The sequence below is a fragment of the Puma concolor genome, chromosome A2 (genome assembly GCF_028749965.1).
Source record: "Puma concolor isolate L17-30 chromosome A2, mPumCon1.1.hap2, whole genome shotgun sequence".
Taxonomy (NCBI): domain Eukaryota; kingdom Metazoa; phylum Chordata; class Mammalia; order Carnivora; family Felidae; genus Puma; species Puma concolor.
The window spans coordinates 159,580,572-159,607,435 of record NC_141668.1 but is presented as its reverse complement, the minus strand read 5'-3'; the positions used below and the strand labels follow the sequence as shown (position 1 = coordinate 159,607,435).

Sequence of the window (26,864 nt, the reverse complement as noted above, 5' to 3'; positions counted from 1 at the left end):
CCCACTGCAGTCGTGACCTCGTGACACCTCTCTAACTCGTAGCCAAGGAGCTGGGCGTGGTGAACAGACTCGGGCCCAAACACCAACGCACAGGGCCACGGGGAGCACGGAGACCCCACTGAATATCGCTGACATGCTGGTTTACAAACGTCTTCATTTTTGTCGCAGTTTGAGGGCGAGGTGTGAGGATTCTGCCTGTAAGCGTCGGTCCTGCCGCCTCGCCTCGCCTCGCCCACGGCTGCTCCTGGACTGAGGCCTCTTCTCTCCAGCCCTCTCCTGCTCCCGGTCTCTGAGGGAGTGTGGGCTCCGAGGCCTGCAGGCGGGGTGCTCGGCCAGCCACCAGCCGGGGAGGCCTACACGCGCGTTCTGGCTCCGTCCTTGTTTCCTCCCTGCCGTCCCTCTGGGCGTGCTATCTGCGCTCCCCCTGCCCCCCGCAGACAAATCCAGACTGGCCTTTTACTCTCCCAGCGGTCATTCCAGAGCTTGCTCGTTCTGTCTTTCCCCTCTGCTCCTTACGCGTTCCCTCTTTTAATCCGAGCCTATTCGTGATTTCACCGTGTTGCTTCCACGTTGTGGCGTCACTGGCAGGCGGAGGGACCGTCCCTATACTACGATTGGGGCGCCGCATCGCTACCTCTGAATCACATGCACGTTCGCTTCAGGGTGATAAAGGGCACACGCATTGTATCGGTTTCTAAAAGGGGACACCGGATCTGAAGGGGCCAAGAATGACTGCCCCTGACCTGTCGGAAGCAGTCGGCCTCCACTAGCTGTTTTGGCGACTGACTCTGGGTGTCACACACTTGTGAAGGGAGAGCCTGTTCTCTCAGGTCGGGGCCTCCCGTCACAACGTGGACATCTATGAATTCTTGCCAAGGGCAGCTATTTCCACAAGCTACTGAGTAACGTGCTGTCACTGCTCTTCTACTAGGCGCTTATCCAAAGGATCCAGGAGTGCTGATTCATAGGGGCACATTACCCCAACGTTTATAGCAGCGCTATCAACAATAGCCAAATCATGGAAAGAGCCCAAATGTCCATCAACTGATGAATGGATAAAAAAGATGTGGTTTATATATACAATGGAATACTACTTGGCAGTGAGAAAGAATGAAATCTGGCCATTTGCAGCAACGTGGATGGAACTGGAGGGTATTATGCTGAATGAAATAAGTCAGTCAGAGAAAGACAGGCATTATCTGTTCTCACTCGTTAGTGGAATGGAGGATCATGGGGGAAGGGAAGGGGAAAAAATGGTTCGGTTTTTTTTTTTTTTTTTAATTTTTTTTTTTTTTTTCAACGTTTATTTATTTTTGGGACAGAGAGAGACAGAGCATGAACGGGGGAGGGGCAGAGAGAGAGGGAGACACAGAATCGGAAACAGGCTCCAGGCTCTGAGCCATCAGCCCAGAGCCCGACGCGGGGCTCGAACTCCCGGACCGTGAGATCGTGACCTGGCTGAAGTCGGACGCTTAACCGACTGTGCCACCCAGGCGCCCCAAAATGGTTCGGTTTTAAACAGAGAAGGAGGCAAACCCATGAGAGATTCTTAAATACAGAGAACAAACTGAGGGTTGATGGGAGGGCACAAGAGAGGGGAAAATGGGTGATGGGCATCGAGGAGGGCACTTGTTGGGATGAGCACTGGGTGTTGAATCATGGGAATCTACCCCCAAAATCAAGAGCACAGTGTATACACTGTACGTGAATTAACTCGACAATAAATTCTATTAAAAAAATAAAATAGGGCGCCTGGGTGGCTCAGTCGGTTAAGAGCCAACTTCGGCTCAGGGCAAGATCTCGCGGTCCGTGAGTTCAAGCCCCGCGTCGGGCTCTGGGCTGACAGCTCGGAGCCTGGAGCCTGTTTCTGATTCTGTGTCTCCCTCTCTCTGCCCCTCCCCCGTTCATGCTCTGTCTCTCTCTGTCTCAAAAATAAATAAACGTTAAAAAAAAATTAATTAAAAGAAAAATAAAATAAAATAAAATAAAATAAATAAAATAAAATAAAATAAAATAAAATAAAATAAAATAAAATGCCACTGCTCTTGCTTGGAGAGGTTCGCTTCTCCAGAATTATACAGAAATTGCCTCCCTGTGACTCCCAAGTGAAGCCCCCTAAGTCCTGAGGACAAAAGTTAGAAAGTGACTTTCACCACTGGCCAATTACAAAAGGAGCCATCCCAGCACTGGGAAGACTGCTCTGGTTCACCCTGAAGGAAAGTGAAGGTGGGGCAGTCCCCATGGCTGGGGACCAGAGTCCTGTTGACCACTCACCCCCCTGACAGCAGTGGAGTCGCTGACCTTCACAGGCCTCCTAGGGAAGGCGGCCACAGCCCCCGCTGCCCAGGGTGGCTTTGCTAGAGTCCCCGGAGACATACCACACACTCGCCCCAGAGGGGCAGGGCCATGCGTCTGCACCCTGACTAGCTGTGGCAAAGGCGGGGCTTCCTGCTAGAACCAGCAAGAACTCGCCCCAGACACTCAAGCAAATCGCCCCACAGCTTTCCAGAGGGACTAAACAGGCAGTAAGCTGACATGCCCAGGATACGGGGGAAGGACCTTCACACTCGTACCTCACTCGGCACCCCGATCAGCCTGCTGAGGATTAAGTGACAGGCAGAGGTGGAGGCCCTGACCCCCAGGCCCTGAAGGTCACCCGCCCTTCCTTTAGCACAAAGCTTGTTTCCTCGGGGCCCCTCGGAGCCACCCGTGGCCATCACCTCCACACGGGAGGCCCAGAGGGAGCAGACGTCCAGCTACCCATCCTTACCATATGTGTGCTAGAAGGTTCTGGGTGAGGCCCGAGTGCATGAAGATCTCCTTCACCTCCTGGCCACTCACGTAGCCATCCAGGTCCAGGTCGGTCTTCAGGAATATCTCGTCAAATCGCATCTTGTCTGCAACCGGCACCACCCAGCTCACCGTTGGCTGAAAGGGGTTTCAAAACCATTAGTCTAGAGCTTCTAGACTATAAACCATAAACACACGCTATTAAAGGGCTTTCACATGCTCCTGATGGATGCTCTCTGTGCATTTGGGCAGCACCACGAAACGAGAGGGCAGACCGGAGCCCCGCTCTCTAAACAGGGAAACTGAGGCAGAGAGCAGTGCACACCAACTCGGTCAGTCTCGCCTGGTGGCCAACGTGCACCTCTCCCACCCCATCGCACAGCCCCCTTCTCCTTGTATTCAGAGGGAGGTAGAGACCCAGCAGGTCCAAAGGGACTTGAAGGGAAGCCAATGACCTCCTTCCAGGAGGGGACTTCAAGTGCGCCAGGCAAGACCCTGCTGACAGTCCACGCTAGAAGGACGGCCTCCTGAGAACCAACCAGCCCTTCCTGGCCCTCTCGTTTTCTGCCTGCAAACACTTCTCTGCAGCTGCCAGAAGTATTCTCAATGTCCACAGTTGAGGATTCTGTACTCCAACCTTTGTCCCCATGACATGGCGATCCCCCCCGTGAGGTGTCCCACCTGGCACCGATGGGCAGTGAACACGTCTGCCCGTGTGAAAATGGCATCTGCTAGACAGGCAGGCGCTCAGGGCCCCCTAGCGCTGGCTGAGGAGCCCGGGCCCCCGACGAGCATGCCGTCCACCCGCAAAGCCCCACCACCCCCAAGGGCCCTCACAGGCGGACAGAGCTGAGTATCTGAGAGCCCAGCGTAGCATCACGTCTGCAGTCATGGGGCTTGGCCACCCACTGCACGCGCGACCCCTCACACCGCCTGCTCAAGTCTATGTGAGGAAGGCAAATGCCACTGAGGGTTCACCGGGGCCCGGGCACCTCCTAATCCAGAGGCACCAGGGCCCCTCCCACCGTTAATTCCAGACGCATCACCTCTGACCTTTGGTGTGCTCTCCGAACCAAGTTCCACAGTGCCTCTATCCGTTTTTATAGAGATGTTCCTCCTTATCTGCTTTTTCTGAACAGGTCTCCCTTGTTATCCAAATCCAGTGGGATCCTGACCCAAGCACCGGGAATCCAGAAAGCAAGGGTGGGAAGCAAGGGACACCACATTACCCGTATCATTTCGGTCCAGGATTTCGGATAGGGAGTAGAATGATTTAGTCTGCCACGGATTTATCAGAATCCATGGGCCAAATTCAAACAGCAAGGGCTCAGGCAGCAAGAGTTCAGAGACCTGCGTTTTACGCGTCCCATTATATGAATTTTGTAAGCCACCCCAGGGGAGGCATAAAGACACACGTAAAGGATCTCTAGCGAAGAAGTTTGCCGCCTTCACATCCAGTGTCTGGAGCAAGCTAAACCTCAGACGCCAAGCAACCCAGAGAGGAAGTAACAGTGGATCAGACAGGCTGAGCTGAGGGGGACAACGGTTTCTGTGCTCCGCAGGTCCCAAGAGGTCACCACTCTGGGATGACAAAAGTCCTGACGTTCGGTGTGCAAACAAAATGGCTTGCTGCCTGATTTCTGAGATCTCAGAGCAGGTCGGTGGCCAGACTCCAATGCCCAGCCTTTTCCTCAGAGCTGGGTCTCCCAGAAGGGGCTGGTCTGGCAGCCACAGGCCCCAGTAAAGGGGAACAGACCCTGCTGGCTGGAAGTACCTACACCCCGTAGCCGGCTGGGAGGACAAGACCTGGTGGCATTAGTCTGGAGGTGAGAGAAGCAGAGGAGGGGACAGCATGGTGACTGCAGGTCCCCAGAACTGCTCGATCTCATGTCTGTGATTCCACCAGCACCCTCATCCTTAGGGAAGGGGACATACGTCTTCTTCCCTCCCCCACCCTGACAGTGGCCCCTGGTAAAATAGGTCTAGTGGTAATCAGCAGCACGCTCCCAGGATCCGGGGAGAGTCACCAGATCACCATGGATCTGGGTTACAAGGCTAGTCAGTCTGCACCTGTCAGCAACTTTGGCCCCACCTGCTTCCTTGTCAGTAAAACCTATTACCACTAACCTAACCTACGGTAATTAATAAGAACTCTTGGCAAGAATTTTGCAGACACAAGGCGCTAGGTTGTCTTAGAAAACACTAGCTCACGCGGGTCCAAGTTACCAGCCTCAGCCCTTGCTTTAACTCCACCCCCATCCTTCTTCCTGTTTCTACAGGTTCCCACTTGAGAGCCTTGGCATATGCTAGTCCTCCGACGGCTTTTTGTCATTCAGGGATCAGCTCAGGTCACCTCATCAGTGACCGTCCAGTTGACCCCACCTACAGGAGCACCTCAGTGCTTCCAGGCTGGGCCCTGTTCTGCTTCTCATAGCTATCTGACCTTCCTTAGTTTATGGTTATGCTTATCGTCTATCTCCCCAAGGAGGGCAGAGGCTACTCCCACGGTCACTGCGCATGTCCACAAAGTGCTGGGCATGGCTGGTGGTTTGCCGAGCTGAAGGTGCCCACACTGGACCATCTGGATGCTGGGCTTGTTGACCGACAGCCATGTGAGACTCACCAACCAGAGGGGAAGCCCCATCACCTGTGCCTCTCCACACGGCCGTAGCAATGACAGGGAACGTATGAACCCCCCAACCCCCAACCGACCAAACCACCTCGGCCCTCCCTGATGGGACCCTTACTCTTCGGTGCAGCAAGCTCCTGGAAAATGAGCCACTAACCGCACCTGCCCAACCACGACCAGGCAGAATGCTTAATTTTATTTTATTTTTTTTTTTTTTTTTTTTTTTTTTTTTTTTTTTTTTTTTTTTATTTTTTTTTTTTCAACGTTTTTTATTTACTTTTGGGACAGAGAGAAACAGAGCTTGAACGGGGGAGGGGCAGAGAGAGAGGGAGACACAGCATCGGAAACAGGCTCCAGGCTCCGAGCCATCAGCCCAGAGCCTGACGCGGGGCTCGAACTCACGGACCGCGAGATCGTGACCTGGCTGAAGTCGGAGGCTTAACCGACTGCGCCACCCAGGCGCCCCCAGAATGCTTAATTTTAGAATGATGTCACGTGCAAGAGGAATCACTGTCTGATCGTCTATTTCTGTAGCGTTCAGTGCCTGACAATTTGGGGTTTTTTTTATTGTAATTTAAGTGCCTGTCATTAAGCTTTTGATTGCTGAGGCACCCATTTCAAAACTATCCACCTCATATAAACACACTGCCAGCCACACAACTAGGAAGCGCCAGGCCAGCCCATGACGGTCCCCACTAAAAAGCTCTGGGTGACCTAGACAACTGGCCGCCTGAGTGACCCTGCTTTTCCCTTCCCCTGCTTTCATTCCCACTCTTATGTTTTAAATTCACCAATGAAGAGCGAGCCTGAGAAACCCTAGGCCCCCACCCTCGACCCAGAAAGAGGCAGAGTCCCGTGCCCGAGCTCACTCTCTCTCTACCCACAACCTTGCTGTGGTGGCCCTGGGGGTGACACGCACTCTGCAGGACCTGTGAGCAATGAATCGTCTTTCTTCAAATTTTCCGGATGGTTGTTGCGAAATGTAGGTGCACTCTGCAATCCTACCAAGAACCACAAAGACACCTCCTCCAGGCCAGAAGCGTCCGTGGGGGCTCGCCCCAAGTCACGGGAGCCCGAGTGGGTGCCACGGGCGCTCCTGGCCGACAGCGCCACTGACTGACAGGCCGAGACCAACACAACACATTTCTACTTTTATCGTTCGTATCTGAACTTGCGTGGCGGCGCTGGCTGGCCCTCTTCGTGTCACCTTCACTGCTCCGCCTTCGAAGCCACAAGTGAGGCAGAGAGCAAGGCATGACTCAGGATGTACTCACGGCCACGTTCTTCCATGTTTTAGATCATCTCAAAGGTGCCTCTTTATAAAAGAGCCCTCGATGGTGTGCTGCGTTTGCCAGAACAAGATGTGTCTTTCTCACACACAAGATGCTGCCCGCTGGGACTCAGAGCCCCCATGCTGTCCTCCTGACGAGACAGATGCCTCCGCTGCTAGCTGGTTGTTCAACAGCCTCACTGAGCATCCAAGCACCTGAGACTGTTCCGACACTGAGATTCTAACCAAGGACTAACTGTTCTCATGAAGCTAAGGTGGGGTGGGGGTGGGGCAGGGAGGAGACCGAGGATACACAATTAACTACACACCAAGCCAGGCGTGGGAAATCTACAACGCAGCGTGGACAGAGCCCGGGGCACGCTGGCTGTGGTCACGCCAGGGCCCCCCGATAAGGTGCCCCATGAGCAGAAGCCTCAGGAAGCAAAGGGCTGGGGTGTGATCTGGGAACACACCGCCCAGCAGAGGAGCTACCTGAGGCAAGGGGGACAGAGACACGAGGAGAGAGCCCAGAAGTGGGAGCCAGCTGAGGGTATCTGAGGAAGGGCGGTATTTGTGTGCAAATGAATGAGAAACTTAATTCTGCATCCCCGTTGCAACGGACTGAATGTTTGGGCCCCAACCCCTCCCCAGAACTCATGTGTTAAAACCCTACCCCCAATGAGAAGGTATTATGAGGTAGAGCCTTTGAATGATGATTAGATCATGACGGTGGAGCCCCATGAATGAGATCACGGCCTTTATAAAAAGGACCCTAGAGAGCTCCCTCGCCCTTTCCACCATGTGAAGACACAGCAAGAAAATTCCATCTGTGAACCCGGAGCTGGACTTTCATCAGACACCGAATCTGCCGGTGCCTGGATCTTGGGACTTCCCAGCCTCCAGATTTTCTGTGAGAAGTAGATATCTGTCATGGTCACCTATCCTATGGGACTCCATTACACTCAAACAGACTAACGTACCAATCATAAACATTGTTTTAAAAAACGTAATCCCAAGGGCGCCTGGGTGGCTCAGTAGTTTGAGTGTCTGGCTCTTGATTTCAGCTCAGCTCATGATCTCAGGGTTGTGGGATCTCGGTGCTGAGCATGGAGCCTGCTTAAGATTCTCTTTCTCTCCCTCTCCCTGCCTCGTGCACACTCTCTCCAAAATAAAAAAAAAAAAATTAAAAAATAAAAAAGGTATGACAGTTAAAAACATAATCACAAATGTTACCTTTTGGGGGTCACAAGTTACTTGCTTGCAAGGTGCATCTTGCTGGGACTCTATACGTGCAAATGGCTACCCTGAGAAGCAGACATTGTACCTGTGTTTGCTTGAGACTGTGCTTGGGGGACAAGCTTCCCGTGCTGTTCAGGCTGCTGACGCTGCCGTGGGAAGGGGTGGAGCGGAGGCTGTCTTTCGGCGGGGGGCTGGCGGGCAGGACAGGCACAGCTCCTGGGAACACAGTCTTCTTTCTCTTGGAAGGTGGGATGAGGGAGGGGGGCAGGACAGAGGGCACAGGCTCCTTCTCGAGGGCTCGGTACACCAAATGCATCGCCTGTGAATGCAAGAGAATTACGTTCAGGTGGCCAGGCGCAGGCCTGCTCTTTCCAGGGCTGCAGTGATGTGACATGGGCTGCTCTTTTTGAGGTCACTTCCAAGCTGAACAGAGTGAAAAATAAAACTTTTCTGATGAGGTATCTTCCAATGCGTAATTTTTCCAAGAGGTGTGTAATCACACAAGACCCACATGAGCACAAGAAGAGTTCAATCATGCCAGACTCCACACATGTCCCTTCACCACACAGGAGGGCCACCAGCTCCAGGGCTGAGGACTCCCACAGTACTGGAATTTGGAAGTCTAAAGACACACTGCGATGTGTATACGCCTGTTTCAGGCGGGCAGAGAAAAGAAACTTTCTCTAAAACAAAGATTTAATCCCGTTTTAAAGTGTAATAAAACCAAACCAAAATCACAGCCCTTCTCCCTTAAAAAGATCCCTTGTTATTTGCAATACAGACCAGATCACTAACATAGGTAAAATTTATCGTCACTTAAAAACACTACAAAGGGGCACCTGGATGGCACAGTCAGTTAGGCGTCCAATTCTTGGTATGGGCTCAGGTCATGATCTCAGAGTCGTGGGACAGAACCCCTGTTTAAGACTCTCTCTCGGGGCGCCTGGGTGGCGCAGTCGGTTGGGCGTCCGACTTCAGCCAGGTCATGATCTCGCGGTCCGTGAGTTCGAGCCCCGCGTCAGGCTCTGGGCTGATGGCTCAGAGCCTGGAGCCTGTTTCCGATTCTGTGTCTCCCTCTCTCTCTGCCCCTCCCCCGTTCATGCTCTGTCTCTCTCTGTCCCAAAAATAAATAAACGTTGAAAAAAAAAAAATTTTAAGACTCTCTCTCTCTCTCTCTCCCCCCCTCCCCCAAATCCCCCCCCTCCGATTCTTCTCCACTCACACACATTATCTAAAATAAAATTTTTAAAATTTCAAAAGAAATTTTTAAAAAGTGCTACAAAATGTTAAACCCAGCTAGTGATGAAAAAAACCCCAAATGACACAATTATAAGACCCATTTATAGAATAACATAAATCCTGACTGAAATGATGGGAAATAACAAAAACAAAACAAAAATGGAAACCCAGGGCTCCTGAGGCCGTGAGGGGAGGGGCACGCGTGCGGGCTCACTCTGGGCCAATTATCCCATTCCTGGGCATCACCCCAAGAGCAGTTAAATGATACAAATACCTCAAGTCAGTGTGGCCAGAAGAAATATAAAAAATAAGTAATAAGGGACTAGGGAAGGGGAAGCTAGTGTTCGCTGGGGACAGAGTTTCAGGTGTGCAGGATGAAGGGTCCCCGAAATGGGTGCTGGTGATGGCTGCATAGCTGTGTAAAATTATTAATGGCACTGAATCACACACCTAAAAATGGTTACGATGGTAAATTTCACATTATATACGTTTTACAATAAAAAAAAATAAGAATAATGCACTGCCAGTAAAAAGAACAGGATGATGGAGACACACGGAAAATGCTCAAAGTGAAAAAGGCAAAGCAGAGATGACGGGGGGAGGTGGGGAAAGACCCAACCAGTGCTGGTGAGGGTAAGGGATCAGAGGGCGCTGCTGGAGAAACTTCTAACCTCCCTGGGAAATGGCTGCAATGGAATCTAAGTTTAAAATCCTCGGGGCGCCTGGGTGGCTCAGTCGGTTAAGCGGCCGACTTCAGCTCAGGTCACGATCTCGCGGTCCGGGACTTCGAGCCCCGCGTCGGGCTCTGGGCTGATGGCTCAGAGCCTGGAGCCTGCTTCCGGTTCTGTGTCTCCCTCTCTCTCTGCCCCTCCCCCGTTCATGCTCTGTCCCTCTCTGTCTCAAAAATAAATAAACGTTAAAAAAAAAATTAAAAAAAATAAATAAAATCCTCAAAGGCTTTACACACATATTACAGTAAGGAAATAATAAACCTCAATTTGTGTGTATGTGGTAAATCACATTTTAAGGAGGTTTATGATTTCTAGAATGGAAGATGAATCTTAGGGATACTAGGGAATTCCCAGGTAAGTCACAGTTGGGTTTTGTTTTTGTTTTTTTTTTTGGCTTAGTTGAACTTAACTGCTATTTATTAAAACACCATCCTTAACTACAAGAGGCTACTTTATTCTACTTTGAGATTTAAGGGAACAAGGTGAGTGAATAAATTCCCTGAATGGGAGAGAAAGGTCAAAGGTGTGAGGTGGAGGGAAGGGAGGAAGAAGAGGAGGGACAGAAAGACACAGGCCCGGGGTGAGGAGGGCTGGCATGTGAGGATGTCAGTCCGGTTGCTGGGGCAGCTGAAGAGCAGGGTGGGAAGGTGCAGGGGCGTGGAGGGAGAGCACCCGCCTGGGAAGGCAGTCTACAGGGCACAAGAGCCCTAATCAACACAGAGACAAGCCACTGCCACTAACAGGAGAAGGGGTGGAGTGCCGGGGCTCTCACATAGGCATAAGCAGACCTGAATGCAGATGGCGGTGTCTTGGGGCACCTGCTGGGCGCACCTACACGTATACCTACTTCCCAGCTCTGTCTACTGAGAGGGCCTGAAAGCAGTTGGCACCCCGGGGGCCCTGAGCACCCCAGAGCCTACATGGTAGTTTCTAACACCATTCTCCACTACATGGAACCGGGGCTCCCTGGAGAACTCGGGCTGAGGCAGGAAACACACAGGAGGAGCGAGGAGCGTCCCACCGTGCCAAGAGGAAGCAAGTGCTCAGAGAATAATGGGATGTGACCAAAGGAGCCAGCTGGGAGCAACTCCAAATGGGCAAAAGAAATCATGCCACTAAAAGATTACAAACATGGCGGGGGCGCCCGGGGGGCTCAGTCAGTTAAGCGTCTGACTTTGGCTCAGGTCATGATCTCAACAGTTCGGGGGTTCGAGCCCCACGTCGGGTTCTGTGCTGACAACTCAGAGCCTGGAGCCTGCGTCAGATTCTGTGTCTCCCTCTCTCTATCTCTGCCCCTCCCCTGCCTGTTTCTCTCTGCCTCTCAACAATAAATAAATGTTTAAAAAAAAAAAAAAGATTACAAACATGGAACAAAGGGCACAGCCATGAGTCCACTCGGACACAAATTCCTCACAGTAGAAGGCTCACTGGGAAATGTGCAGGAAGTGCCAGAATTACCAACTCATCTGGCAACCACCACAATCCTCACTGAATCCTGTGAGACTCCTGGGAGGCCTTGAGAACTAGCGGGTGAGAGTGGAGGAGACTGGGGCATCCAGTCTCCATGTGTCTCCCACGAGAGACTGAACACAGAGGAGGAGAATAACCCTGCAGGGAGAAACCCCGGCCTCCGCTCTGACTGCAATCCAGGTTCATACCATGTCAACAACAAGGGAGAAGACATCCCAGGTCCTGTCAGTGGCACGTACCCCAAGGAAAAGAAGCCATCCCCGTGGTGGGGTCCTGCCCCACGTATAGGCACGACCTGGACCATCATGAGGAAACAGCAGATATCCCTGAGCTGAGGGACACTCTACAAACTGCTGGCCTGCGCTCTTCAAAATGCCCATATGCCCACGAGACAGAGACAGACGGAGATGCCTCCAGATCAGAGGGCATGAAAGAGACAGAGCTACAGAACATAACACAGGAGGCTAGAATTTCTTTGCTGCAAAGGACGTTTCAGGAACAACTGGCAATGTCCGAACATCCTTAGATAATAGGTTAATGATGTAACAATACAGAAGACAGGACACGTAATACCATAGTAACTTAGACAATGCCAATGTTAATTTCCTGGGTTTGAATTGGACACTGGTTACATAAGAGAATTCACTGGTTTTAGGAAATCCACCCTGAAGTATTCTGGGATGAAAAGGTATGGTGCGTGCAGCTTCCTCCAAAATGGTTCAAACGAAATTTTTATGTGTGTATACATATGCACATACGGCAAGAGTTAGGAAGAAGATAAAGCAAAGTGGTAAAATAATAACACTGGGGAATGTGACTGGAGGGTATTGAAAAGAATTCTCTGTATCACTGCCACTTTTCTTTAAATCCAAAGCACATCAAAATAACTACTTTCTAAAAATCACAGAAGAAGTGGTGCCTGGGTGGCTCAATCGGTTAAGCGTCTGACTCTTGATCTCGGCTCAGTCATGATCTCACGGTTCGTGGGTTTGAGCCCCACAACGGGCTCTGCGCTGACAGCATGGAGTCTGCTTGGGATCCTCTCTCTCCTTCTCTCTCTGCCCCTCCCCAACCCTCAAAAATAAACAAACTTTAAACAAATAAACAAACAAATCAATCAGAGGGGGAAAAAAACGAATCCAGAAACCCCACATGAGCTGTGTTTCCTTCCTCAGCAGAGTAGGAAAAGAGAGTCACAGGGGCCTACCACAGCAAACTCATCTCTGTCCAGGTGCCCATCCTTGTCGATGTCACTGAGGTCCCAGACCTGCAAGGGAAAGAGAGCAGGGCTTACTAGGGAGGGGGGGTGGGGGGTGGGCACCGAGGCTCCCTGGGGAAGGAAGCATGTCTGCCAGAACTCAGATTCCGTGTGCTCGGTGCACACCGGGGTTCAGACGAGGCACTCAAGACGCGTTGGGGAACCCCTCGGCAGGTTCTCTGCAAAACCATCAGCTGACGAAGTACCATCAATTCCAAGATCCCTCCGTTGTATTGTGCTCATTTTCTCTAACAAGTGATTGTAATTACAACCATGTCCACCTTGCTTTTCTCTTTATCGTCTCACAAGGAATTCTTAGATAGGAAACACAGCTTGGTTTCGGCACAGGTGTTCCTCCGAACACAAGCCCCCCCACCCCCATTCATGGTGTGCTTGGCCATGGGCACGCGTTCGAGGTCTGTGGGGTCTCGTCTCCTCTCCCATTGGTGGATGGTTTGGCAGGTGACACAGAGCACGCTTGCACCCTCAAGATGAGGCAGGTACAGGTTCCTATACCGGGTCAAAGGCCATGTGCCAGACTGACTAAACCACAATCAAAGCACTAGCTTCCTGACCCAAGTCAGCATCACCAGAACCAGCAGGCCTGCCTGACTCGGCAACACTGGGCGGGGCGCCAGTACCCAGAGCGAAGCGGACATCTGGGGTCCAAACGTGGTCCTTCACGTGCTGGTATCTCTTCAATCAGGAGCGACATCAGCCCAGGGACAGTTCTCATGTGCAGGCCCTCCTCCCCAGCCCTGCTGCTGTCCTTGACTTGGGCGTCTCCAATCGTCCACAGAGGCCACAGCCTCCAGTTGGCCTCTTTGCCTCTAATCCTTTCCCCAGGGTTACCACAGGAACTGTTCTAGAATGCACTCTGAGCCTGCCCCTTTGCCTGGCACATGGACCCCATCCCCCCTCCCGTGCCTACACAGGTCCCTGTACCACAGCCCAGCTTCCAGGGACTCCACCTTGACCTCTAGGGACCCCAAACTGTTCACAGTCCCTTCAAGCATGTGGATGCCCTTTCGGAGGCATTCTGCGTCAGGCCGAGTGCCGTAGGCCTCTGGTTTCAATTCAGGAAGAGTAACTTTTCCAAACAGATGGCACTTGCTCAGGGAACCAGGACCAGAATGAGAACTCCTGGCTCCATAGCCTCTCTCTATCCGGGGGCCCCTCCACCTCAGCACCACGGACATTCGAGACCGCGTCACTCTCTGTGGTGGGGCTGACCTGGGCACGGCACGGTGTTGAGCAGCATCCTCGGCCTCCACCCACTGGAGGCCAGCAACACCGGACCCAGGTGGGACAACCAGAACTGTCTCCAAACATTGCTCAACATTCCCTGGGGGAGGAATTGCCTGGTAAGAACACCAGCCCTCCCGAGCGTGCCTCTGCTCATGCTGCCACGCACCCCTTCTCGTCCCATCGCTGGCAACCCATCTCTTTACTCTAGAGAACACAACCCACAAGTGCCTACTCTAGGAAGCCTTCCCTGCCTGCCCCATACCCCTCTGCCCTGGCAGATCAGGCATCTCCCCTCTGCCACTGTCCTCAGTGGGCAGAATCACAATTCCCAGGGAAGCACTGGGTAGTAGAGGCTTTACCAGGGAAGAGTGAGGGACCTGGGGACCACCTAGGACCTCATTCCCATCTCCATGAGACCCTGAGGGGCTTACTGGCCACTCTGAAGGCCCCCATTTCCTCATCTGGAAAATGAAAGTGACGCCAACCGTAACAGGGTGGTTGCAAGTACTAAAGGACTTCATTTGTGCAAAGTGTTCCAGGGGGCTTGGCACGTATTAAGCCCTCGGTAAAGAAATATTAGGATCTCAACCACTAATTATTTTGGATCTTAACTACTATTTGTTTATTCGACCTTCTGGACTGTACCTAATTTCATCCCCATCTTCCCAGTGCTCAGCACGAGGGCTGGCCCAGGGCAGATTCCAAAACTTCCTGAATGCCTGCATGGATGGTTGGTGCACGGGTGCAGAGGTAAATGAATGTATGCATAGGCGCATGGATGCACGAGTATACTGACGCATTCATCATGGACAGCTGGGTGCGCAGATAAATGGGTGTGCGAATACGGATGCACACACGGACGGATGGGTGCACAGTTATGAATGTGTGTGTGCACGGATACGGATGCACTCGTGCACAGGTGGGCGGGTGAATGGATGTGGATGCATGAGTACATGGATGAACGGGTGCACATAAGGCTGGTGTGTGAAGAAAAGGAGGGAAGGAGAGAGTAGCAGATGAGAAGTGACCCCTGTGTCACAAGAGCTGGAGCCAGGGCAGAAGACTGCAGAACGCGCCCTTCCTAGCCAAGCTCCCCTTCTAACGAAGCACGTTCCACCTCTGTCAAGTCTGTCTTGTTCGTGACTTGGCTCTACAACATGATTATCTCCATCATCGGGTACTTTGCAAGGACTGCCAAGTAAAGGCACACAAAGTGCAGGAGCGGGTCACCCCATCCCGCTGCAATTAAAACTCAGGCCTTGGAAAAACCATAGGTGATCAGCCAGGGTCCCCATCACAGAGCTCCACCGACACCATGCCACGGCCAAGAGCGAACAAAAGGATTTGAGAGATTCCCCTTTCTTTTTTTTTTTTTATAAACTTTAGTGTACTTACTTAGAGAGAGAAAAAATGGGAAGGAGCAGAGAGAGGGAGAGAGAGGATTCCAAGCAGGCTCCACACTGTCAGTGCAGAACCTGATGCGGGGCTCAAACTCACAAACCCTGAGACCATGACCTGAGCCGAAATCCAGAGTCGGATGCTCAACCAACTGAGCCACCCAGGCGCCCCTTAGTGGCCTTCTTTCAAAGCAAACTGTTAAGGTGGGCTCTACCTGGGTCCTACTAAGCGGGCCAGTGTCCAAAAAAGTCATAATCAAACAGAAACGTTATTAGGTGAATCCAAGTGGACAGGAATTTGCACCTTTCCCAGAGGTTCTACCAAACGTCATGAGCTAGACCCACAGGCGTGGCCTAAGGTAGCAGGGACCATGCTCAGTCCCCTGCTGGGCCTGTGACTGCCACATCGTCACAATCCAGTCCAGACAGATGACATCTCTCCCATCTCAATCCAGAGCAGGGGACTCAGTACAGCCTTGTGGAACTGGGCTTTGTGCAGAGCAAACACACAGTGCCATGATGCAAACCTCACTGGAGGGAAAGCAATCCGGAACAGAAAGCTGTACCTAAAAAATTTGTATTTAGGGGTGCCTCAGTGGCTCAGTCGGTTGAGAGTCCGACTTCAGCTCAGGTCATGATCTCATAGTTTGTGAGTTCGAGCCCTGTGTCGGGCTCTGTGCTGACAGCTCAGAGCTTGGAGCCTGCTTCAGATTCTGTGTTTCCCTCTCTCTGCCCCTCCCCCATTTGTACTCTGTCTCTCTCTGTCTCTCAAAAATAAGTAAAAACAAAAAAAAATTTTTTTTAATTGTATTTAATAGAAACAAAGCTGAGGGTTTTTTGTTTTTTTTTTTAAGCGAATGTATAAATTTTCTCTAAGCTTGTAGCAGAATTTAAAGTAACTTCACCTGGGAACCTGGATGGCTTAGTCAGTTAGGCATCTGACTTTGGCTCAGGTCATGATCTCACAGTTCATGAGTTCGAATCCTGCATTAGGTGAGCTCATGGCCCCACTTCAGGCAAATAAGAACCCCACTTTAGGTGAGCCCCACTTCTCTCTCTGTCTGTCCCTCACTCACTTGCGTCCTCTCTCTCAAAAAAATAAAAAAATAATCTGCATCTTAAGTTCTTAAGCAGAAAAAAAGTAATTCTAAATAGACAAGAATTATAGATGGACACTCCCACACTTCTCCCCAGAAGCACACAGAGACAGGGAGATCCCGGGTCTGGGTTCAAATCTCACCCCTGCCCATCTCTGGGCCCTGGGCAGCGAGATCACTTCTGAGGCTGCCTCCCCACATGTGCAATGGGCCCACACCAGCATCTTGTCCCAGGCTGCAGAGCATCTGTGAGCCACATCCATGAAGCCCTAAGCCAGTGTGACTGTAACAAATTCTCCATCTACATCGGCTCTTGCAAAGCCCCCTGATGGTGCACGGCCATGCGTAGAGCCTCCAATGTGTACGTGGGGAGCAAGTGCGGGGCCTACGGAATTCAGCAGCACTGCAGGGTGTGAGAGAACCACTTACCCGGCCCAGGACATCAAGAGGCAGCTTTGAGTTCATGAGGACCGGCTTGACTTTGTCTCCAGAGAGCAAACCATTGATGGGTAAGAGGCTTTCAAAAATTCCATCAAATTTGGCCTTTTCTTCCACCTAGTTGGAAAGAAAGTGTGCCTGTGTGAGAATCCAAGATGAGCTCTGACCCGCAGCTGGATGAACATGGGCAAGGACCCACCACTGGCCTCGCCGAAAAGCACAGGACAGCCTCACGGCAGTTCAGAATGAACTTCTGCCCTGAAGGAAACAGCTCCCCGGCAACAGCAACGACAACTCCTCCGGTGGCCAAGGTCAATAGGGGGACAGGGCCTGGCCTGGGGCCTCACTCTCCACCACAGGGGCTGCCTAGAAGAGAAGGACCACCCCTCCCTCCCTCCTAGGAGCACACTGGGACGAGACAGATGAAGGCCTGAATGGCTGTTCCTTCTTTAGGACAAACGATGAAAACCGGGCATCAACCTACAGAACTAAAAGAGCTCAAGAACCAAATAGAAAAATAAACCAAAGACTTAAGGGGGCTCCTGGGTGGCTCAGTTGGTTGAGTGTCCAACTTCGGCTCAGGTTGTCATCTTGTGGTTCGTGGGTTCAAGCCCTGCGTCGGGCTCTGTGCTGACAGCTCAGAGCCTGGAGCCTGCTTTGGATTCTGTGTCTCTTCTCTCTCTCCCCCTCCTCCACTTGTGCTCGCTGTCTCTCTCTCTCTCTCTCTCTCTCTCTCAAAAATAAATAAACATTAAAAAAAAAAAAAAGACTTAAGTAACCAATTACCAAAATCAACTTTAAGCAGAGGAAATCCTCTCACAGTAAAGAAAACAATTCTAAAAGCTGCTCCTGAACAGAGAGGTGTGAGGAGGACTGAAGGCACAGAGCAGAAGCTATTGAGTCCACTGTCAAACATGCACTGTGGGTCACACATCCAAGGGCCATCGGTGAGGCGGGTCCAGGCAGGGCCCTGAAACCTGCCCTCCTCCAGAAATAAAGCCCACAGCCACTGGCCCCGGGGGATTGCATAACCCTCAGCACCCACTCCGTGAACAAGCCGGAGCTGCTGCTGGGTGCACTAAGAAAACACCCTCAAGGGGCGCCTGGGTGGCTTTGTCAGTTAAGCATCTGACTTCAGCTCAGGTCATGATCTTGTGGTTCATGGGTTCAAGCCCCGCACCGGGTTCTGCAATGTCAGCATTGAGCCCGCTTCGGATCCTCTGTCTCCCTCTCTCTCTGCTCCTCTCCTGCTTGCTCACCTTGGCTCTCAAAAGAAAAGACCCCCCAACAAGAAGAACGGACAACTAAAATGTGGTGCACCCACACAACGAACTATTATTCAGCCTCAAAAACAAAAGGAGATTTTGACACAGGCTACAATGCGGATGAACCTTGAGGGCATCATGATGATGGACAGAAGCCAGCACACAAAGGGCAGGGGCTGTATCATCCCACTTATGCGAGGTCCCTAGAGGAGTCACACTCCCAGAGACAGGAAGCAGATGGTGGGCTCCAGGGGCCGGGGCAGGGAGAGGGGGTTAGTGTTCATGGGGACAGAGTTTTAGTTTGGAGCAATGAGAAAGTTCTAGAGATGGACGGGGCGGAATGGATGGACAACAACGTGAATGAACCCAACACTAGGGAACTATACTCTTAAAAATGGTCAAGATGGTAACCTTTATGTCACGTACATTTTGCCACAATTAAAAATCAAAAAAGAAAACAGAACGGAGGGCACAAGCCGATTCTATAGGCACAAGGCCCTCGAGGCACTGAGGTGAGCGCCCCGTGTCGGCCCCGAGGGTCTGGAGCGCTGCTTTGAGCAGCCCAGTGCTCTCCCAACAGAAAAGAACACGTGTCACCTCAGGCTGGTCTGTCAATGTTTCTCTGACTGAAACTTGAAAACAGTCTGCCCCCATCACAGCACCATTCCTTCCCAGCCTGCCGCGCGAGGCCTCGCAGCCTCCTCAGGCACCAGCCCGGCTCCTGAGTCTCCTGAGGCCCCACACAGCCCTGCCAGAAAGGGATCGGAACAGTTCCAGGAACAGGATCTCTCAGGCATTGTTTTCCATAACAAAGCAGCTCGTTTTCAAAGTAGGTGCCTTGCAACTGGACTACGAAGAAGGAAATCCTTTGGTACTGTGACCGCTGCCAGCAAAGAGCTGCCCTGCTCACGGGGGTGACTTCGCAATCCCTTGGTCACTTGAGGCCTCCTCCTGCCCTGTCCCTGCACCAATCTCCCCCTGCCCAAACTCTTCCAAGGAGGGGACAGAAAAACTGTATAAAAAACAGGACAGAGGTACTTGAGGCGGGGACGGGGTGGGGTGGGGGGGAAGGTGTCTTGATTTTATAGCAACACTGTTATTAATGTCAGTATTTAAGCCAAATAAAAGCGAGGAAACATGACAGTCCCCTCACCACGAGTGGGGAGTGAGGAGGTCTCGGTATGTGGAGGACCGTCTCTGTGCCCCACATGCTTTTCCTTTAGGACTAATTCTGTGCCTATTAGAAGGCACCTCTCGTGTCTTCCTCTGCTGCTTCTAGAAAGACGTGGGATGTGGAGAGGGTCCCCGTACACTGAGAGAAGATTTTCAAAGAGCAATGAGAGCATGAGAGAGGAAAGAATAACACGTGAACTTGCTAGAAAGAAGAGCGACAGCTGCAAAGACGTCTTGGAGGTCTTCATGCTTGCCAAGTTCTCACAATTGCCTCTTCTATCCTGACTAACCAACCCAGGCAGCAAAAGCCACAGAATATGGCCTAGAAACACAAAATGTGACTGTAAAATCTTAAGAACCCGTTGCCGGAAACTCAGCTAACTGCTTTAGCAGGGCAATGCCCAAAAAGGTCACGGGCATTTCAAGAGATTTTCATCTGCAAAAGTGTTTTGGCCAAATTCTGTGGCAAATAATCATCCCATGCAATGTTTTGAACATCGTAAATGGCTCAAACGACCGCACATGAAGGACGGCCGAGGGGCGCTGACCGGGGCTCACTTACCCTCACAGCCCAATGGGCCTCTGCGGACGGCGGCGTGACCATCAACGGACTGCTGGTGTCGTGCTGTAAAGGGAGAGAAACGATCACTGGTGGCTGGCCCAGAATTAAACTACGGAGGATGTGTTAAGGGAAAGGATACACATTTCAAAGTGCTTTCAAAATGAGGAAAGACCTCAAAAAGTTAAACGCAGAATTACCGTATGTCCCAGCAACTCCACTCTGAGATGCAGACCTGAGAGCTGAAAAGAGGTGTGCAAATGCTGGAACGTGAATATTTATGTCCACCAACAGATGAATAAATTAACAAAACGGGCTAGACATACAATGCAACCTGGTTCAGCCATGAAAAGGAACAAAGTGTAACACCCGCTACAACACAGAGGAACCCTGAAAGAAGTGAGATCACTGGACAGAACAGGTAAATCCACAGAGACAGAAAGATTAATGGCCGCCAGGGGCTGGGGGAGAGGGAACCGGTGAGTGATTACTTCGTGGGAAAGGGCTTCCTTTCAGGGTGATGGAAACGTTCTGGAACTAGAGAGAGGTGCTGGCTGTACAACACTGTGAATGTACTGAATGTCACCAAGTTGTTCGCTTTAAAACGGTAAATTTTACGTTATATGAATTTCGCCTTGATTAGAAAGAGAGAGAGAGAAAACATGGATGGACAGATGATATTAGAAGAGCATGAACTTGAACTTACGAATTTAGGTGGTGGCATGTTCAAAGTCAGATTGCTCAAGGTAACTTCGTGGCCGCTCTGTGCACAGGCCACTAGTCTCAGTGCAACATAGAAACCCTGCAAATCCAAGAAAGGGGAAGGTGTGAACACCACCCAGCTGGCAATGACAGGGGGTGAGCTGTCTGCAGCCGTGGGCTTCAAGAGAGAAGGATTTCACATCGCTCCAACACTGAAGACTGAACGTGTAAAACTCAAGAGTGTTGAGCCAAACTGGTCTCACCCTGGGAGCACTGTTGAAATGAATATAGCAGGGGCACCTGGGTGGCTCAGTCGGTTGAGCGGCAGACTTCAGCTCAGGTCACAATTTTGTGGTTCATGGGTTCGGGCCCCACATCAGGCTCTGTGCCAACAGCTCAGAGCCTGGAGCCTGCTTCAGATTCTGTGCCTCCCTCTCTCTCTGCCCCTCCCCACTTTTTGTGCTCTGTCTCTGTCTCTCAGAAATAAATAAACGTTAAAAACAAAATTAAAAATAAATGAATGAGGGGCGCCTGGGTGGCTTAGTCGGTTGGGCGTCCGACTTCGGCTCAGGTCATGATCTCGTGGTTGACGAGTTCGAGCCCTGCGTCAGGCTCTGTGCTGACAGCTCAGGGCCTGGAGCCTGGTTCAGATTCCGTGTCTCCCTCTCTGTCTGCCCCTCCCCCACTCATGCTCTGTCTCTCTCTCTCTCTCTCTCTGTCAAAAATAAACATTAAAAAAATTTTTTTTAAAAAATGAATGAATGTGCCAAAGTGGACTTAGTCCATTACATTCTGAACGCTGCAAAATTTCCATTAAATATAGTTTTTATACCTTTATTGTTTTTCAGGTAAGCTCTATGACTGACGTGGGGCCTGAACTCACAACCCCAAGATCAAGAGTCACATGCCCTCCATATACTGAGCCACCCAGGTGCCCCTCAAATACATGTATTTTAAGCAATAATGAGCTCCCAACATTTAGGAAAATGCTAGATTAGATAAGTAGCAGACCTGGGTTTAAGATTACAAATAAACGATGACTCAAATACATGTTGATTTTTTAAAAATGGTTTGAAATAGACACAGTTGTTTGGGAATTAACACTCGAGATGCACTGTGATCCCATTGGCCTCGCTGAACATAGCATCTCCCACTCATCCCCCTGTGGCCTGAAATGGACTCACCTCCCACGCAGGGTCAAAGGATCTGAACTAGGCCGTCAGGGGCCTTAACTCCTCCTCACCCTCCTAACCCCAGACCAGCCATGTTACTGGCTTAGAGAACTCAACGCAGCATAATCGCCTAATTTTAATTGATCGGATAGCCTAAGAACATGAACTGTCTTAAAAGCTCTAAACACCATACGGTCTTTCAAACTTCTTCAAAGAGATAAACACTAGCTCAGCCTTTCTCGGACTGATGTCCACAGAACACTCGAGGAGAGCATACGGAAAAGGGGACGTAAAAAAAGTTTATGGAAACTGCATTAGACAAAGCTAACGGGTTTCTTGTCCACAAGGATCCTCAGAATCTTTTAACGTGCAGATGTACAGTATGAATCTCAAGAAAGGGAGGAAAAGCTGATGGTGCCTTCCCAATGGATCGGCTCATGGACAGCAGGACACCAGGAAAGACATCCCTTGGGATACAGTTTCGGGAAAGACTGGACTAAATTAAAATAGGATCATTTAAAATCGTTTGTTAAGTACTGTAAATTTCCATTTATAGAACGTTCTCAGAATGACAAAATTATGACGGAGAAGGAATGAATGGTGGCCACGGACCAGGGTGTGATTACTGTGGGGCAACACGAGAGAGATTCTTCTGGGGGGCAGGCAGTTCTGTATCCTGACTATGGTGGTGGTTACGTGAGTCTACGCAGGTGATAAAGTTACACAGAACTATGCGCATCAGAAAAAAGCCCAAAAAGTGGTCAGCCCTGAGTAAGGCCTCTAGTTCAGTACTGAGCGTCATGCCTTGGTGACGTAAGCAGCTCTCCCAGCAGGGAGCTGAGGAAGGATATACCGGAACTTCCTGAACTATTTTTGCAACTTCCCTGAGTCTTAAGATATTTCAAAAAATCTTAAATATATCAAAATAGCTTTGAAAACATTTGCATCACTTGTGAGCACACAAAATCTTAAAAGATACGCTAACCATGAAAAGACAGCTTCAAGTGTTCAAAAGACCTTTATTTCAAAATGAAACCTTCCCATTTTAACGGTCTGAAAGCCACACTCATTACGTCTAGTAACGCTTGTCAGCAGTGATAACAAGGAAGGAAGTGCAGGGGTGACCCAGCCTGTGGGGGCCCTGGCCCGAGCCCCTCCACTTGCTCTGTGTATACGTGTAAATACCTGTTTGTCCAAGAACCCTTTACCTTCTGGGTCGGCCAAGTCCCATATCTGTGGAAACACAAAGATGTTCGTGAATACAACTGCCCATCGCTGCCTGTTTACTCACAGGGCAGGAGCGCCCAGCGCCGCAGCACATGGACCTTACGGGTAGGCCAGAGTGGCTACTCCCGGGCTGTGGGTGGGGAGGCAAATTTGGAACGGGTGAATCACTGGCGCCCCCCCCCCCCCCCCCCCCACCACAGGCACACAGCTGGCCGGTGGCAGGGCCTGGAGAACACTCAGGTCCACTAGGCTCCAAAGCCAGAATCAATCCACCAGCTGTCAGGGTCCACAAAGCACTCAGGCCTCCCATCCGCTGCCCGAGTGACAAGTGGGCTAACCCAGCAGTTACAGCCTGAGAGGCCCGCTGTGGCCAGCCCACTCCCCAGGAGGCACATCCCCTTGGAAGAGGGGTCTGGCCTTCGCCTGCCGGGGGAATCCCGAGGGCGGCCTCAGGAGAGAAGTCACTACTGGTCTTCACGTACCTTCCCGAGGATAATGTCTGAGAGCCCGGACTTCTTCAGAAAAAGTGCAGCTTCACTCGCCCCAACGCGCCCTGTGTATGCCGGGTCTACCTGGAATGGGGGCGCGACTGGTGAGACGAGGCTGCAGCAACCAGAACAGCAGACAAAGCAGCACACGGCCCACTGGCTACTGGCCGATAACGTGGAGGACAGAGAGGGACTCGAGGCCATGCCGGGCTTCCATTCAGGACTGTGCCTACTGAGACACGCCCTCGCTAATTCGATCCCCAAAGACACCCGTGAAACTTACCTGCTTGTAATAAGATTCGTATAAGGGATTTCCAGTGGGAATCTGTAAACGAAACCACAGACACTGGTCAGAAGTGGGCACGTCCCGCCTTCAAAAAAAGTGCCATCCACCTCAAACAAAGTGTCACTGCTAAAATGTAAATAGTGAAAATCAAAACGTACGCACTTTAAACGTCCTCTCCACACAGACCGCAGCTTGTTTTTAGATACAGATCTCATACTTACCCAGTTTGGGAAGCGGAAACGCTACCACTCTTTGACAAGTTCTAATTCCTAACCAACAACTCGGCACTCAGGAAGCAGCAGCAGCTGAACTGACTTCCACTCACCAAAGGAGGGGATTTCAATGTATCCAGGGGCTCAGAGGATCCTCTGAGACTGTTCTCTGGTTCCGGAATCAGAACAGGAGTTTCTGCATATCATCACGTGTCACCAGACACGCAAGCTTCAGACTGGTTTCCCCGCCCCAGACCTGGTCTCCACCCATCCCGTCCTCCACCAGCCAAGAGATGCACACTGACTGGCCCCCACTGGGAGACAGCTGGCCAGTGGCCACTCCTACTGTGGCAGGCAGGAAGTACCAAGTCCTCAGCTCAGCACAGAAGACATTCCACATTCCAGCCATCAGATCCCAAGACGTCACTATTTAGAGAAGGTAACCACCCAGTCGACAGTCACGTGGCTCCCCGATGTGGCTCACTGAGGCCACGTCTGGATCTGGCCTGGTGGACGGCCAAGCCCTCACACTTTGTACCGCGCGTCCGTGGCCTCTCTTCCCGACCCCGGCGAGCCATCCCCCAGGGGAGGTGTCAGCCAGGGAAGAAATTAGGCAGCCACTAAAATGTCAGCTCCAGGGGCACCCGCATGGCTCCGTCAGTTAAGCGTCCGACTTCAGCTCAGGTCATGATCTCTGCGGTCCATGGGTCCGAATTCGGCATCAAGCTCTGGGCTGACAGCTTAGAGCCTGGAGCCTGTTCCAGATTCTGTGTGTGTGTGTGTGTGTGTGTGTGTGTGTGTGTGTGTGTGTGTGTGTGTCTCCCCCTCTCTGTGCACCTCCCCCGCTCGCATTCTCTCTCTTTCTCTCAAAAAGTAAACATTAAAAACAATTATAAATAATGCCGAGATTACAGTCAGCTCCTCTAGAGGATCCCAACACCTCTGAGTGTATGAAGAGGTGAAAGTACAGAGAACACCACCAAGACAGGATGGAAATAAAAGGAAAAGAGCATGAAGGTCTGAAGGGGGAGAGAGGAAAGTCAAAACAGAAAGAAAGGGAGAAATCCTGAAAAAACAGGGAAAACCAAACGCAGACCAATGTAAAAAGGAAGGCTGGGGAAGAAGAAGCCATGGCTTGAGAAAGAAAAAGAGACAACACCAGCGAGAAGGATCAAGAGGTAAGCACATGGGGGGCTCCTGGGTGGCTCAGTCGGTTAAGTGTTCGACTTCAGCCCAGGTCACAATCCCACGGTTCGTGGGTTCGAGCCCCGCGTCGGGCTCTCTGCTGACAGCTCAAAGCCTGGAGCCTGCTTCAGATTCTGTGTCTCCCTCTCTCTCTGCCCCTCCCCTGCTCATGCTCTGTCTCTCTCTGTATCAAAAATAAATAAAAACATTAAAAAAAAAAAAAAAAAGAGGTAAGCACATGGCCTCAGCCACTCCCCGGCTGGCTGCTTCCTCCTGCCTGGTGCACTTGCCCCACACTGTCACTGGGGGAGTCTGTCACCCTCAGCTCCCAGGGGCCTTAGACAGCAGTGCCCGCCATCACACCCCGTGTGACCTCCTGGGTTTAAACCTCTGGCATCCTTCCAAAGCACATCACATCTCCTCAGAGGAGGTAAGGCCGGCAGAGGAAGCAAAGTCAGGCAGGCTGTTTGTCAAGGGGACAGTGGCCGGGTCCTGACAACACATCCCATGCCGGTGGTTCACAGGAAGGGAATGCGCAGGCCCCAGGGACCTCCACCTTGATGGCAAAGATCCCCTTCCCACCAATAGTCAGAGAGTCTGAAATGCATTGCCAGTGGGATTTTTTCTTTTTTTTAAAGATCTCACGGCAGGCAAGAAAGAAGTTTCCAAGCTGCTATAATTCCAGGACAAAAGTTACGGTATTGGGGGCATACAGAGTCAACGACTGCCTCAAACTTCCCAAATGCTTCTGTGCTACTGGATCCACAATCAAGAAAAACAAGACCCTAAAAAGCCTCTGCAGCACCAGACCCAAAGCTCCAACCGTCTGTGCTAAGGGCTCATCCCCCAGGCATTCTATGGCCAGGTTTTAATCCCACATGATCCACAGGTGACAGAAAAACCACTGGAGAAGCCTCGACTATTCCTCTCTTTGGAAGTCGATTTAGTGAAGCTGGGACAAAGACCGCAATTAGAGGTTTTGATCTGATTACTCACACTTCAGCTACTGCAAAAGCCGAAGGGGAGAAAGAAGGGACACCACCAGATCTAATTGGTACTTGCTCTCACCACACTGCCTCAGCCCGGGGACGGGTGGAGTCAGGTCTGCAAGCTGCCCGATGCGCCACTGAAGACACCTGCTGCTAGCCAACACCATGAACCTCCCGAAGACAGGCAGTCTATGTGGCCAGCTCCTGGGCAAGACCTCCGTCACAACCAGCTCGCAGCGTCACAACTAGCAGGCGCAAGCAACGGCTCCCAGAGGGAGTGTTGCAGCTGCTGGGGCAGGGCGCGCTGAGAGTGGACACCTGCACTGTTTGCTTTTGTTTGACCCCAGACAAAGCCTGGGGCACACACAGAAAGGGGGGACGGGGCTTTCAGTGTAAGAGGCTGCGGAGAGCTGGGCGAGGTCTTAGAAAATGGAAGTAGGACAGAGCCGGCCTGGGACGGCAATCTCCTTCACCAACTCACTCTGCTAAGGGGCCAGCTTCAACTTACAGTGACTGAATCATTGATGAGGTTCAGTCAAAAGTTTGATTTTGACCTTTCAGTTGCTTGTCGTATCTTAAAATACACAGAGATAACATGAAAAGTTCCTGTGGCCTCTTTGCTCTCTCCTCCAGCCTAGATGCACTTTACAAGCGGGGATGGCAGGGAGGGGAGCGTAGCAAGGAGTTCACACCCTTCTGTGGGGTGGGCTTTAAAACACCACAGTTCATGTGAGCACATGCAGTTTTAAGGCTGGGGAAACGCAGCTCGAGATGAAGGAAGGACACAGCAGAACCACTTT

General features: G+C 51.3%; 1 protein-coding gene and 1 long non-coding RNA gene across 16 annotated transcripts in view; one reads left to right on the top strand and one right to left on the bottom strand.

Moving 5' to 3' along the window:
* Positions 1-26,864, bottom strand: part of EPS15L1 (epidermal growth factor receptor pathway substrate 15 like 1) — a 99,391-nt gene that overhangs the window by 50,113 nt on the left and 22,414 nt on the right. For 11 of the 14 annotated variants that reach the window (XM_086698745.1, XM_086698747.1, XM_086698754.1 and 8 more), the window contains exons 2-10: positions 23,676-23,717; positions 23,387-23,476; positions 22,863-22,910; positions 20,510-20,605; positions 19,807-19,869; positions 16,798-16,923; positions 12,576-12,635; positions 8,014-8,247; positions 2,771-2,928 (exon numbers count right to left, since the gene is read on the bottom strand). In XM_086698745.1, coding sequence (XP_086554871.1) covers positions 2,771-2,928; positions 8,014-8,247; positions 12,576-12,635; positions 16,798-16,923; positions 19,807-19,869; positions 20,510-20,605; positions 22,863-22,910; positions 23,387-23,476; positions 23,676-23,717 — 917 coding nt within the window. Of the gene's footprint in view, positions 1-2,770; positions 2,929-8,013; positions 8,248-12,575; positions 12,636-16,797; positions 16,924-19,806; positions 19,870-20,509; positions 20,606-22,862; positions 22,911-23,386; positions 23,477-23,675; positions 23,718-23,899; positions 23,991-26,864 lie in introns of those variants that run through there. The other 3 variants (XM_086698751.1, XM_086698746.1, XM_086698752.1) reach the window with 3 other exon arrangements.
* Positions 24,046-26,669, top strand: LOC147583680 (uncharacterized). 2 transcript variants are annotated; one of them, XR_015248483.1, is made up of 3 exons: positions 24,046-24,329; positions 24,765-25,068; positions 25,714-26,669. It is a non-coding gene; the product is annotated as an uncharacterized LOC147583680 (long non-coding RNA). The 2 variants fall into 2 exon arrangements; XR_015248482.1 differs by having other exon boundaries at positions 24,046-25,068.